Here is a 15228-nt window from a genome sequence, read left to right on the forward strand (position 1 = left end):
GAATCTAATGTAAATATAAATAAAAGCTTAAAGTAAGCAGATATTATTAAGATCTTTTTAATTCCATACATCCTCCAACACTGATTATATTATTCTCGCTCTTGAGGCACCTCTGCTAGATGAATGTACTCGACAAAGCTCCATTAAAAGAAGTTTGGACGGCTAAATTTCCACAACATTTCTATGTTTGGCCAAATTAAATATTTTGTCGGTTTCATTGTGAGCCTGTAATAATAACAAAGCCCATGTGTCTACTTGTCTATTTTTATCAATGGCAACGCCCAGTGGCTGTATAAATAAAGACAGACAGCACAGCACACTGCTGCCACCTTTCTGGTCTTCTGTACTTGCTTATCTCACTTCAATGTCAAGTAAATTTACATTTATTCATAGTCGAATGACATCATATGTTATCTCAGGGCACTTTTTATGTAGTGCAGGTCTAGACTGAACTCTTACAGATATATTTACAGAGACATATACTTGGAGACAATGGCAAGTGAACATTTTTAGTTTTCCGATTTTTCACCACAGATGTCCCTGTGAGCGTGTTGTCTCACAGACGGTGGCATCCATGCAACTGTTTTTCTTTTATTCATCCCTCTCTCTTTTTTAATCCCAGAGGATAGAGGGGGATTAGATGGGAGAAGGGGAAAGGTAGGGGATGGAGAGAGAGAGAGAGATTATCCCAGCAGATTTGCACTTGTAAACTCTCTTAAACTCAGGTCAGATAATGTGGGAGTTATAAGAACAGAAGGAATGAGAGAAAGAATGGAAAAGAGGAATAAGACAAACACCAAAGATATATAGGAAACGGGGAGGGTGAAATGATTGGTGGCTTAAATAAAGAAAAATGAATGCATGGAATATTTTCAGATGAGCATTGTTGACTGGATTGTTGTGCAGCGAGGACAGATGAACAAAAATCCTAAACCTAAGAAAACCTAACCTAACTGCTTCTTCTCACTAAAGCACTTACAGAACCCCCCCTCTGATATTATCCCTTAAAGCAGAGGTCTTCAACAGGGGGTCCGTGGAGTTACTGCAGGGGGGGTCGCGAAATGTTTGGTTGATTAGACAATTTGTTATATTTTTGGATTTATTATCTAACCAATTTTTTTTTCCACAAATTTAAATGTCTTTAAATACACATTAACATGCATCCAACATATTGAGAGGCTGATTTGACCCTCTGCCTGACGACCTCCATCTGTCCAAGGTCAGATAAGTTGTTTGAAACCCATCAGGGTCCGACATTTCACTAATGTGAGAGTATGTGGGCCATCCACAAATGGCTTGAGGATTCACTGTCTCCTCTACATGTATGTTTAAAATAAAAACATGAATATATGAACCCGTGTTATATTTGAATAGCTTAGTATTGAATGCACAATAACAGGGTAGCTATGTTTATATATGGCACTAGGCCAAGTTTAATATAAAACCCAATTTTATACAATATATATATATATATGTAGGAATTCTTCTTTATTTAAGAGTTGGACGAAAGTGTGGAGTCATAGAATTTTGCAAACCCCATTGTTAACAATTATTTACATGAAAAGCCACGAGTCAGCTCAGTATCTACAGAGCTCTTACTTTGATCTTTAACATTAGATTTGGCTGTAGGCAGCCTCACTCTTGTGGTGCACTTGAAGTTGTGAGTTTGTTGATAAAAGTACTATTTCCAGAGGCTTCCACCTTCGTCGCACTAAAGTTTGTGGATTGCCTCAATAATGTTACAAGGCGGGATGGATGCTCTTTTTCATGCCCAAGGGGTAATTTGACTTGCAGTTGTAAACACCAGTGCACACATTATAAACTAGAAGGGAGTTCAGGAAGCGCATATACCTCCAACAAGCCTAAACCTCTATAATGCCTTGTGAAAGAGTTGATATGAATCTGCTTGAAAATGCAATGCGTTCTTTTTGCAGTCATGCCTACCTTTCCACCAAATTTCATGGAAATCTGTCAGGTAGTTTCCGCGTAATCTTGCTAACAAACAAGCAAAATCAGATGAAATAATAATAATAATTTTGGTGGATGTAACAATATATAAGACAAAATAATAAACACAAACCAAAAATTCATAGACATACACATGAAAATACAATGAAATTGAAAAAGTGCTGCTAATACCAGTAAAAAAAATACTTCTAAAAAGTCTGCTCAATCCTCCTTAGGGAGATATTCTTGCTTCATAATGGCAAGAGACAAAACTCTGGGTGAAGAGGGTGAGTGTCAGCCGAAACGGCTTTTACCCTCTGAGTGGCTCCAACTTCATAAACAGAGTGGATTATTATTCAAGTTAGAGCAGATGGTATTTCGGCAGAGTTTTAAAATCTCCATCAGTCGGGTCTTGTTAGTCACAAGGGTTGCCAAACCAACAGATAATTTTAAAAGCTAAAACTGACTAAATAAAAGATAAATACGAGATTTTCTACAGCAATCTGTCAAAATTAAATCCCCCCAAATCTGTTCTCTTCTAGCATCAGGTTAAATCGGAAATGTGACAGCTTTTTGCTCCGCCACAGAAACCTTTCCTTGTTGTCAACTCTCCTCTCATCCACTGATATGTGATGTGACTCTGCTGCTACAGTATTTTACAAATAAGAGTTGTTTTATTTGATTAACATGGGCATCTTTACTGCAACAATTATTGATATTGATGGCTTCATGTCTATAAAGAAAGCCAGTTATCTAATTTAGGTATTATTGTTTTACTGTGTTACACCTGGAGAACTGCGGCAACTTCAAATCATTATCTCAGGCCTAAAAGATAGTGATCGAAAAATGCCTTGCTAATGTCCTTAAACTTGGGCAATGCCAGAACATAAGGTAGAATAAATATTATTTTTGTACCACTACCTCAAAAGGCCCACACTGAGCAAAGTATATTAAGATTGTAAGTCATACACAACAACGTCCTTACTTAGCATTAATAAGCAGTAATTAGGAGGCTATTGAGGGAAAACTCTTAGTTGTTGGCCTAGTGGTTTTAGAATGTTATCATGCAGAATACGAAATGTATAATTTATAACAAATAAAGAGCAAATATGCTTTTGATATGAAGTGAGTTGGAAGTGTACCATAATGTGTGTTACCAAACAAATCAACTGAGGATAGCATCTTTATCCCCACCATCTGACATCAGGTGTCGTGTACAGAGAAGCAGTTCAAGATGTTCATCAGAAGGGTCATTTGTGATATTTGCTCAATAATTGACGTTAGCTCTCGAAAGATTTTATAAAAATTGACGTTGCGTTTTGGCAAGGTCCCTCGTCTTCACAAGAAGATATCTCTCCTTCACCCATTTCATAGATGCTATTCGGCCTACATGCTGCTGTCCAAAATCATGCCTCCCGACAGGCACTTTGAAAACATTGCACTTTGTGTTGTGCATTGATCGTGAAATTCTTTGCAGAGTTATAAGAGATATTTTCTCCCAACTCCTCCATCATCATTCCATTTCTCATCTGTTCCATCACGCAGTACATGCCGGATGGTGATATCATCTTGGAGTCTTTCATAAAAGAAATGTGATATCATCCAAATTCTGGTGCTCATTTTCAAAAAGGTCCATGAAAACAATGGTGCTGCTCTTAAAACCATCCCCACTGGGCACCCTGTGTGGAGTATAGTGAAATGACATTATGGTTACAGTGCTTTCAGAAATATCTTTTGAGAGCTGACTGTTTGAAATTAAGTAGTTTACAGGGCTGTGGCCACACTGACAGATGAAGTGGAACACTGAATCTGAAACCCAAATCTCTCCAAAGAGCCAAAACTGTGCTGTGACTGTATGGACTGTCAGTAATTTTTTTCTATGGGGTCAGATGAATCCTAAGAAGATTGAGTTTGTATCAGTTTAAAATTGTTAAAATTGTTAAAAACTCTCACCTCTTGATAATATAACTAAAACATGGACAGTGACCCAGGTGATTTCTCCTATTTGGAAAAAAAATTAAAAACCTTTGAAATGTTTACTTTACTTTTCCTTTCACTGTTTGGTTCTCACTGCTCATAATTAATTACCTAAACTAAACCATCCTGTTGTTTTCTCTTTGCCTCCCGAACTTTTTTTCTCTGAGTTTGCTGATTTTTGCTGCTTGCATCTACAAAATCCTAACCCTTCTGAATTATCACTATATGATGAAAACTCTGCACATGTCATCACCTGAAAGGTGCTGATGTCAATCCCGACATGGACAATGGGAATTGGAATTTTATTTATCTGGAATTGATTGAAACAGCAATAAAAAAAAAGGTCTATGTTTTGAGGTATGTATGTTTTCAAATGGATTTACACACATTACGCCTCTGCTATAGCTGGTGAATGGCATCTGTCGCATTTAACTCGTCAAAGACAAGGTCACAGTGTGGGATCCAATTTTTTATGACAGTTTCAATGAAAACACATATACATACATATACATATCACAGTTCTCTTTAATTCAGTGACACATTGTTTAACTTTTAAAGCATTGTTATTAATATCTACACAACATGTATATCAACACAATACATATATTCTGCTCATCGGTCTGTTTTGCTGGCCTGCATTTCTCTTTTATTTATCAAGTTCATTTTAACAATCTAGCACATATTCAACATTAAAAACATGCTGCATGGCTGTAACTTTTCTTTGAGTGCATTTCTATTTTTTTTTTTTGTCATCATCATACATCCTACATATACCAAACAAGAGTCTTGATGTTTAAAAAAAAAGGTTTTTATACCCGCAGCATTCTCACCATCAAAACGTTAATTATGTCTGTTGAGACCGTCTGTTACGCACATTTATACACCAGCCACACCCTTCCCTCTTACCACTACAAAGATTGGAAACTCAAAATTTCCACTAGGTTAACATGAGAAGTCTTTCCAAAGTGAAAGACCCAGGGAAACTCCTCATACAGTACCTTGTTTATTGTTCATGTGCTGGACATGGTGTGCAAAGCTTTTTATGTACACTATGGTGCAGAGTGAAGTTAGAAAACTTTGAGTTTATCATATTGTGATAAATTAAGATTGTTTTCATTAAATGAAATAGAATTTTCTTTGTTTTCACGTGCCTGTCTTCTGTACAATGATTCATATAACCGTTTTTTAATATATCGAATGTCAGCTACTTCACAAGCCTGTTATGCTTCTTACTATAACAGAGTGCTGGTTGCTGGTTTACTACGTTTGTATTAATGATGAATGTATCGCGTTTCCAAGTCACACCAAACTCAGCACTGCACTTCCCATGACCACTGGCAATACACATGCCAAGTCAATTAGATGAATAGTTTGCAAGATTTGCGTTCCAAATATAGAATTTCAAACAGACTAGAATTGTTCCGTAGTGTGATGGGTTTATAGACAGGTTTCTCTGTAAAGGATGTGTGAATGCAAACTTCAGAGTGAGAGCCTCCGGAGTTTTTAATAAAGCGCTTTGGGTGGTCATCAAGAGGAATAAAGCACTGTATAAATACAAACCATTTACCATTTAAAGCCGGAGATCTTCCACAGGAGTGGGTTGGTGTGTTGGTGACATTTCTAACACACAACAGATGCAAAATGAGAAAACAAAAGGAAACCCTCACAAATATTTCATAGACGAAGATGACAATAGAGTTTCTGGTGAAAAGAGCTGACACTGTAAACAATGTGCAATGTGCAATGTGATGTAAATAAAAATGTGTGATCTATCAGAAGTAATACAATACATCCTACCTCTGCCTGCTGCACCAAAATGTACTGTTATTGATGTATTTTGTATTAATTTATGTTAAGTACAGTAAACAACATGCACAAATACAGGGATAAATAAAAGTAGAGGTACTTATAAATCCTAATTCACTGCCAAACTAATTAATTATTATTTATTTTTATTTATGTATTTAAGTATTTATTAATGAATGACATTTATTTATTTATTCATATCTTATCAAGTTGTTAAGCCATTTTTTCATCTATAGAGTACCACTAACCAGAAGTTTGGAGGTGTCCCCAATACCACGTGTCTTTGGGAAGGATACTAGGCCCCAAATTTCCCCGTATGGCTGTGCTGGCAGTGTTTGATTGATGGAAAAAAATGCAAACTGTGAGGCAACAGTGCACTGAACGACCGCGCTGTCCAGTTTCTATAATTATTATTTCTGATATTAGCAGTTTCAATCCTACACAGTATGCTGTGAGAAGGTATTTGGATGTGCACCAAAATGTAACAGGTTCTACCCTGACCTGCATTCTTCCACCAAATGTCATGGTAATTTGTACTGTAGCTTTTGCATTGTCCTGCTCATTAACAACAGACAAACAAGAAAAACCTAACCTCATTGGCTAACTTAATTAAAAATCTTTGGAAAGTTCATTACACAACCATGACTAGGAGTAGGAATCTCCAAGGTTTCATGCATATTAAACCTGTGAACCAGGACCAAGTACTGCATGACACTTTAATTGTGTAATTGATTTGATCAACATTTCATATCATGCAGTTCTTTTAAAGGGAATGTTTTCAGTCTGTCGCTACAGGTTTTGAGATTTTTCATTAACTGTATTAATTTACAAAAAGATTGAGAGCTTAATCCAAATAGATTTGATAAGAGATGTCAAAGACTTTAGATTGGATATGTGGATTTGATAACAGCTAGGACAACATTCAATTGTAGCCCTAATCAAGTGTTGCTGTGACTGTCATCCAAACAAGTATGTTATGTCTGCAGTAAGATATTGTTTTATGTTGGAGACAAGTCAAGAAAAAAGAGCTTTTTGTTGTACAACCAGCAATAAGTGCATGACAAAACAGACAATAGATAATACAGTGTAAATAAATACACTACTTATTTGAATGACAGCAGGGACAAATTAGCTTTTAAATCTGTTTGTCCTGCACTTAGTGAATCTTAAGCAGTTTTATCCCATCAAGAGTCGGAGGCATACAGTGAAAAAAGTCTGCATTCAGTATTTTATTAAAGCACATGTAGAGAAATGGTGAAAGATAAAAGTTTAAAAAGTACATCCTATAAAGAATAGAGTTATCATTGTTACTCATACAATGTCACAGGATATGCACGGATGTATCAAATTTGTATCAAATGAGCTGAGCTCATGTTTTCCATTTAAATCCATGGGTCTGATGGCCAGGACAAAGAAATGTATTCCCTTTTCTTAACTATACAAACAAATTAATGATCTATCCCTAAATTGAATGAATATATCCTGTTCATTCATTACAGAATACGATGCATAAGTAATTTGTTAAGAACTGTCTGTCCTGTCATCATTCATGTTACGTGAAAAGAGATGGGAAACAGAGAGAGATGGTGCATATGAATAAGAAATTTAGAGTGAGGTGATTGAAAAAAGAAAGAGGGTTGGATGTCACTGAATAGGAATGTGTGTATTCCTCGGAGCTCTTAAAGTCGAGCAATTCACTGGACACAAAAATCAGGAGCAAAGTGATTAACAGAAGCAGCAGCACACAGTTCAATTCGACAGAATATGAGCTTCTTAGATTACGTACTGCTCACAAGCCGGGTCTGTTCATGATAAAGTAACTGATAAAAGTAGATTTATTTGTCTTATATTTGCCAGAGAAATCATTTTGCAGATCTAATCTGTTAATCTGTTCTAGTAGGTATTGAGTTTCTCCTAAGGGTTGTGGGACTCGATGGTTTAGGTGAAATGTTTTAATGAAGTGATCATATTTTGAGAAGGAATGTAGATCAATAGCATTATGCTTTAATATAATGTCATACCATTTTAAAGAAAGTTCCACTAAGTTGTAAATGGACCAAATACTTTCAGTGAGCAACCATGCATCATATACCTAATGAATACAGGTGTGAAATTAAAATCCTGTGCTGTTGAGGGTTGATTTCAGATCAGTAGTTAATATGTGACTCTGATCTGGCTTCATGGTGAGCGCTCCTTTATACTTTGAAGTTCTGCCTGGTGCTCCTGTTGTTCTTCTAGTACCTCAAGTCGTCTGAAGTGTGAGGTGGAGACTCAGATGTCCAAGGTTTCACTGACACAGACATATACTGAATAGAAATAAGAACATGTGGTTAATGAATGATTAGGGTCACTATTACTCCTCATCCTGCTCTTATTCAAGATGTGATCATACAAAACGAGATTAATTCACATAGGCACGTGGTTAAGTAAACACTGAGTAGAAGGTAATGGACAAACCAAAGAATCTGGACAGTAAAGTGCATCACACAAACAAACCTACACATCAATAGCACACATGCATAACCATCAGAAGGAAGGGGATTTTAGGCTCAGTGTCTCAGATTAAGTTGATGGTTTATAAAGCTGTCTTGCCACGACTGGCTGTCATTTCTCCTCCCCTCTCAGCCTCTTGTTATATCTGAATCAATGATCAATATTTAATTTTAGTTGAGAAAAATTTGATTCTCGCACATTTTTGCATTCCTGTCTCTGTGTGTGGAATACAAATCCAGCAAGTCCGGCAACTATTTGTACAATCATTTTGTATGGAGGCAATTTAAAGCTTTGTGTAGCAATTGAAAGCTAACTAGTGCAGTGCCTGTTGTAAACCTGCCAGTTTGGAAAAGGTCATAAGTGACTCCTCCTCAAACAGTTGGACTTGTTATTGTTTGTTTGTGTGCTGGACGTTGTGTGCAGAGCTTATTATGAACAGTCGATGGTGCAATTCAAGTGAAATTAGAAAACCTGTTTATTGTAGCTGGTAAAAACCTTTTTATTGTCAACGTTTTTTTCATAAAATGAAACTGAATGTGTTTTATTACTCTTCATGTGTGTGTTTTTTATTGAATTTTGGATGAGTTGATTGTGTTTTCATAATGCACGTCACTATTTCTGGGGTCTGTTAAGCAGCCAACACAATCTCTCGTCTTCATCTTTCAAAATAAAAGCTCTGCAATCCTGCTCAGTATAAACCAACAAACAGGAAGGGATTCTGAGTATGATTTTGCCATGACAGATCAGCACCTGTGCTGTGTGTCTCAGTTCCATTACGTGAAACACAGTAATTACATAATCAAAATGAGTCATTCGACTCAAAACCAGATAATTTATACCGTGTTTTTAGCACACGAGCAGTATGGAGGCATGTTGTGTTTTTTCTGTTGTTTTATTACATTTGAAAGAAGTATCACCAGATGCTTCAATTGTATTGTTGGTGTATTGGTGTTTTTCACCCACCCCTCTATCGGCATAGTGGTGAGTGGATAATGAGTGAATTTTCATTTTTCTGTGAACTATCCCTTTAAGTTTTGTCACATATTGTAAAGAACTGGGACAAGCCTTACTTTGTAAATACCTTCTGTGAGGACAGGAATGTGATTGTTAACTTACGTTCATGAAAATAATGTTACATGATAAATATGAACATACATGATATGTTTTACAGTTGCATTCATGCATTGATGAATATCAGAGCAGGAAGCTACATCACACAATACACAGTACATTTAGATTGAAAGGTATGAGGGTGGCTTTGTAACCCCCATACTAATGAGGTGTTTTTGCTATTCAGTAGATATAGAATCCACATTAAAACTTTGATTGAAGAATCAATCAAGGGAGAAGCATTAATAAAACAATGAATAGAAGCATACGACTTGAAGTCATATTGTTAATTGGATGAAACTACAAATGCATATTTCTGTCTAAGCTGATATGAATGTGCCTCTCTACATCTTTATCCCTTTTTATGAACACACTGGATGTGCGCGACTCACAGAATTAGTTTCAATGTAATAAATGAGTGCAGTTTTAATGCGGATCATACAAAAGTACTTGTAGTGACTAGCAATCAGACTGCGGATTGTTAATTTCAGCATCAGCATGTCGGGAGCCCATAATGTACACTGTAGTTGAGTAACATGCATTGATGTCACTTTACAGTATAACAGTCACTCTGGAATGGTGTCTTGTTGTTGTGGCACTTTTCTCGTCTTGATGACCACACAAAGAGCCTAACAGTACAGTCTTGCCATTCACACACATTCATACAATGCATCTATGTGCAGCAAGGACACTTAGGCACACGGAATGGTAAAGACCGTGATCAAACCGCCAACTGCCTGTAAACATCCCGCTCTTACACCTGAACCACTGGCGTGTATCATTGTGTTGGCAACAGTCCAACACCGCCTCCCTCTCTCTATCCAAATTTCTCTGGCTTCATCCATCCTTTATCTTCTTTTGTCTTTGTTCCTCTCTGTGTGTTTGTCTTTCTACCTATGCAGCTGTACAGCAGCATGCCTCTATGTTTGCCTCCAGCACAAGCAGAAGCATTATGGAAGTGAAAGAGCGACGTCCATACTGCTCACTCACCAAGAGCCGCAGGGATAAAGAGGGACCGTACACTGGTGAGTTTGAACAGATCGCTCAGTGATTCCTATTCATTTATTTGTTCATTTATTTGTCTCTCCATTCACTTGTTGGTTTATTCATTAAATGTCAGAGATCAGTTTATTCAGAATCAAATCCAGAGATCAATTGCTTTAGGGAATAAGACTTTCCAGAAGCGTTGTTAAATTTCGCAGTCGTCTGATTACTGCTGCTATGATTACTGCAAGACCAGGAAGTATGTATCAAAGGGCGTCATTTTCATATATCAAGAGGAGGACCAACTTATAGTTTTATAGTATTATACAATACTATAGAGCGGAAATTCTCTAAATTTAGATAAGTTTATGTTCAAGCTTTTTCCAGAACTTTGGTGAATACAATAGTATGGTAAAACTGAGATTTCAAACTAAAATTATATAACAAATATTCAAAATTCTAAATAAAAAATTAACTATCAATTAAAACTAATTTAATTTTGGACTTCTTTTAATTACTTAATTGAAAATGTAGTTAATGTTTTGATATTTTAAGTCTTTGTTTTTTCAGTTGTCGATTTTATGTTTTCAAATTCAGATCTTGATTTTTTTTCAGTTTCAAATCACATTTTTCGTGACTTTCAGATAATATTTTTGTCAGTTTCAAACTTTTAGCCTGGTTCTGGCTTGGGTGGTGTGGTATTTACTGAGAGAAAGCATTTCTTACCTGCACGCTGGTACCAGCAGGTTGTCTTGGTGAATTTTAGGTGGATATTACGCTGCGTTGACAGTTGTGTAGAAGAGGGAAACATCAGTTGATGAAATTAAAATTGTTTTATTACTAATAACAACGGTGTCAGTTTGCAAATCTCTTAAATAAGGTGTATATAAAGAATAAAGTCACACTTTTTGCATGTGTTCCCAGAGGGCAACTTGTTCGACGAAGCTTCCCAGCTTTTTCTGTTGGACTGTCACTCGGGAATCCACCCTCCTCTCAGTTGATGCTACGCACCCCACGCGAGATCCAGACCTAAAGTTTTAAACTTTATTGAAAAAATATAATCTCAAAGTAAAAGTCCTGATTTGGCTCCAAATACTTCCCCCAGTTTGTCATCAGACAAACCAGCATGAAAGTAACAGATGGTTTACAAATCACTACCAGTAGCATCTAGGAGAATCAATGACATAGCATAAATATCCCATTGAAAAAGTGAGGACTGGCGAAAATTTTCTCATTTTCCAAAAATGTCCTCATAGGGAGACTGTGCTCTGAGTAAGATATCAGTACAAGTACACACACACACACACACACACACACACACACACAGTGGTGGTGTTTTGTCATAACAGCCATGTCCTATCATTATGATTGTTTCAATATTCAATATTAGAAATACAACCTCTGAAGGCATAAAGCATATTATTATTATAAGTAGTATTAACATTGCAACCAACCAACATTTCAATTGAAAATTCACGATACTTGAGTGCTTGTGAATGTCCCTTCTAGGTTCATCAGGAGACAGTGAAGACTGTACCATTGGCTCTCAGGGACTACGAGTCCCGACTCAGAAGTCTTACTCGTCCAGTGAAACACTCAAGGCCTTTGACCAACACCAAGACCAGACCAGGTAAGAACTGCCATTACACACAAAATAATGTCTTATATCTTGCACTGAAAACTTTGTTATTTTATCTTGAACAATGACAGTAGCTTCCATTATTCCATAATCCGATGGATACTGTTAGACCTGTATTGTGGATATATCAAGCATCAGATCATATATTTTAATTAACATTTCTACTGTACAGTTTTTGCTCTTCTGGAACGATTAGAGTAATGCTTTTTCTAAATTCCCATATGAGCTCACTAATATCTACTTCTTTAAGCTGTTATTTCTAGTTTGTTTAAACTAAAATAAATTGGCCTTGCCATTACTGATTATACTAATGATTCTGTCTATGTTGATTATTCAGTAGTCTAATTGGCTAAGACACAATTGAAGTTAAAATGTATTCCACTCTTTGGTGTTTATGTATATTTGGTTGAGAATGGCAATGTACTATATGAGGTGCAGCACATGCTGAATGGATATATACTTTAACACCTTTAACACCTTTAAATTGAATTTTACTTAATTTGAAATATATATTTCAAACTTGAAAGCCACCTTAGCTCTGCTACAATACAAAATAATTTTACAAATCTTTTACAAGAATCTTTAACTATTCAGTTAATGTCAGTGGCTGTCCTTTATTATAGTAACACATCTGGCAAATTGTGTTCCCGTTCGTTGATAGGTTACTGTACGGGACAACCAAGGGACACAAGGACATGGTTCACCGTGAACAGGATGATTATAACAGACAAGGTGAGTCCATTCAAACAGACACAGACACAGATGCTGTGTGCTTTCCTCTCCTCGCTTATCTGTGCAGACCTATAGCAATAGGCCTCACCTGATTAATTAAATAGGTTACCTGTACTGCCTTGCCATCGACTCCTTGAAATGTCATGTTAATTACAAAAAATTGTAATCTCTATTTTTCCTAATAGGGGTTATTTTGAAATGTATGATTACTATGACATTGACACACATTTAAATGTCACACCAAGTAAATCCTGATGGAATATATCCAAACCTAAACCTGTGTTATTTTATTATTCTGTATTAGGGCATGTATTTGTTGACAATTTAATTGTAGTAAAAACTTTCTTATTGCAGGAATGGTCCACAATAAGAAGGAGCATGTTAAAGTGGTATAGATTATTAAATTTGTGTGACGGAGGCTTTAATGAGTCATTGAAAGTGAAACATCAGCACATTAAAAGAGAAAAATACTTAACCAGAGATACGATCCATTGTTCTCCAGCTCCAATTAACACAGCGTCAACATTTGAGGAATGAAAAAAATCATAATTACTCATTCTTCTTATCACCTTCGTTTTCATTGCTGGCCTAATTGGAGCTAATTTAAAATTAATATAACTTTTAATTGAACGGCAGCACTTGCTATCTCTTGTTGTGCCATTAATTGCAGAAAGCTTTTATAATTTCCTTTTTCATATGCTGATTAAAGATGAAGAGGCACAAACTCAGATTTTACAGAGACTTTGTTTGTCACCTTTTCATTTATATTTTAGAAGATTGTCACACATTTTATTTGAAACTGAATTCAGCCCATTTCCAACTGATGTGAAATAGGTTCATACAATTTCATTTCAAAGGAAATCCGTAAATGTATCTACTAATTAAATACTTTCCCCAGTCCGCATGCTTTACAATGTGGCTGGCAAATGGAAATAAACAGAAGCCCATTTTAAATGAAGGAGATTTTAACTGGTAAAACAATAGTTGTAGATTTGGACTGGTGAGATGACTTAAATTGGTGATTATATTCATTTTAATTAAGATGAACATCAACATAATCTGAGTTGCACATGTTTTTAAGGAATCCAATCAATTCAATTCAATTTTACTTATACAGCATCAAATCATAACAAAAAAAATGTAAGGTGCTTAAGGATAGATTATTATTATTAGGAAAAAATAATTGGATCTATTTCAGGTCAGCATTTCAGTCTTCGTCAGCTGGGAATCTGCGAGCCCCCGTCACGTCGTGGCCTGGCGTTCTGCTCTGAGATGGGCCTTCCTCACCGCGGGTTCTCAGTTGGAACAACCCCTGACTTAGATACTGAGAGTCAGGCTGTGATGTCACCGGACCGCGCCATGCGGCCATGGGGCCGCGGCGGCCTGGGTAAATCATCCGGGAGGAGTTCCTGCCTGTCAAGCCGTTCCAACTCGGTGCTGACTCTTACTGATACCGAGCATGAGAACAAGTCAGACAGCGAAAATGGTAGGGATTCCTCTTAACCTTTTTCTCTCTTTGTTTTTTTCTTTTGTGTGCAGAAACCCTCACCTAATACAATTTTGTATTTTTGTATTTCTTCAATATAATGGCTTTGTTTGTGGTTAAATTGTAGTCTGTTATTGACTGGACTATCTCCCCTAGAGTTACTCATTCAATTTCTACTTTTCAGTCTTTATTGTGGTGTTTTTGAAGTATGCATAGGAAGCTTGTTTCGATAGGATAGATATATGTCCTGAAAACTGTAATGTTCACCACCAGCATGTCTAAATACTCTCATATGTATATTTGGAAATTCCCTTCTTTATTCTACGCACTAGAAGTGGTTGCCTCAGTCACTCCAATGCCCTGTCTTAACACTAACAGGATACAGCACGTATCAAGGAAAATATGTTTGGGATGGAATCTGGTTTTAATGCTCACATTCAACTATTAATAAAATTGAAGGAATTGAAGAAGATTTGAATACTAAAAGTAAAATGCTAGTTTTGATTGTATACTCTAGAAGGAGTATGGGACAAGATTCCTTGGATATTGTTATTTACTAAATCAGAGAATTTAAATTTTTCTCTAGTACAATCAGAATGTGGCTCTGCTGGTTGTGGTTTGTGTGTGAGAGAGATCGGGAATAAGGTGTACTTACCTTTTTTGTTCCGGCAATTTTTCTTATCTCATCATTCTCTAAAGACAGTAGCAGTGGTTAATGCCATTGGATGTTGTCAAGAAGGTAACATTTGAGCAATTACACAAAGCTTATTTTCCTATATTTGTATTAATTTTCACTGGAAGATTTTTGTGGTCTGAGACAATTTGATTCCATTCATTAAATGCTAAATAAAGTAAGAAAGTATGATTTAAATGCTCAAGCCTGCAGTAGATGTGATATGATCAATTTGTCCTGGACTAAATATAATTAAATATAGTAATAAGTAATGGCTGTTTTTTTTAGTTTGGTAATATTAATGTGATTGTGTTTCTGAAAACATTATAAATTTTTGTTGCTGAATAAAAGATTTTTAAATTGAAGCATCTATTTAAATAA

The 15228-nt window shown here is 36.1% G+C and overlaps 1 protein-coding gene across 1 annotated transcript in view; it reads left to right on the top strand.

Annotated features, from left to right (window-relative positions):
- Positions 1 to 14241, top strand: part of LOC128436502 (teneurin-3) — a 47355-nt gene extending 33114 nt beyond the window's left edge. The window contains exons 3-7 of the mRNA XM_053418227.1: positions 10236 to 10358; positions 11827 to 11947; positions 12618 to 12688; positions 13887 to 14174; positions 14228 to 14241. Of these exons, the coding sequence (XP_053274202.1) occupies positions 10256 to 10358; positions 11827 to 11947; positions 12618 to 12688; positions 13887 to 14174; positions 14228 to 14241 (597 nt within the window). The 5' untranslated portion in view covers positions 10236 to 10255. The remainder of the gene's footprint in view (positions 1 to 10235; positions 10359 to 11826; positions 11948 to 12617; positions 12689 to 13886; positions 14175 to 14227) is intronic.
- The last annotated feature ends 987 nt before the right edge of the window (positions 14242 to 15228 follow it).

This window comes from Pleuronectes platessa, chromosome 3 (assembly GCF_947347685.1).
Source record: "Pleuronectes platessa chromosome 3, fPlePla1.1, whole genome shotgun sequence".
In the NCBI taxonomy this organism is placed as follows: domain Eukaryota; kingdom Metazoa; phylum Chordata; class Actinopteri; order Pleuronectiformes; family Pleuronectidae; genus Pleuronectes; species Pleuronectes platessa.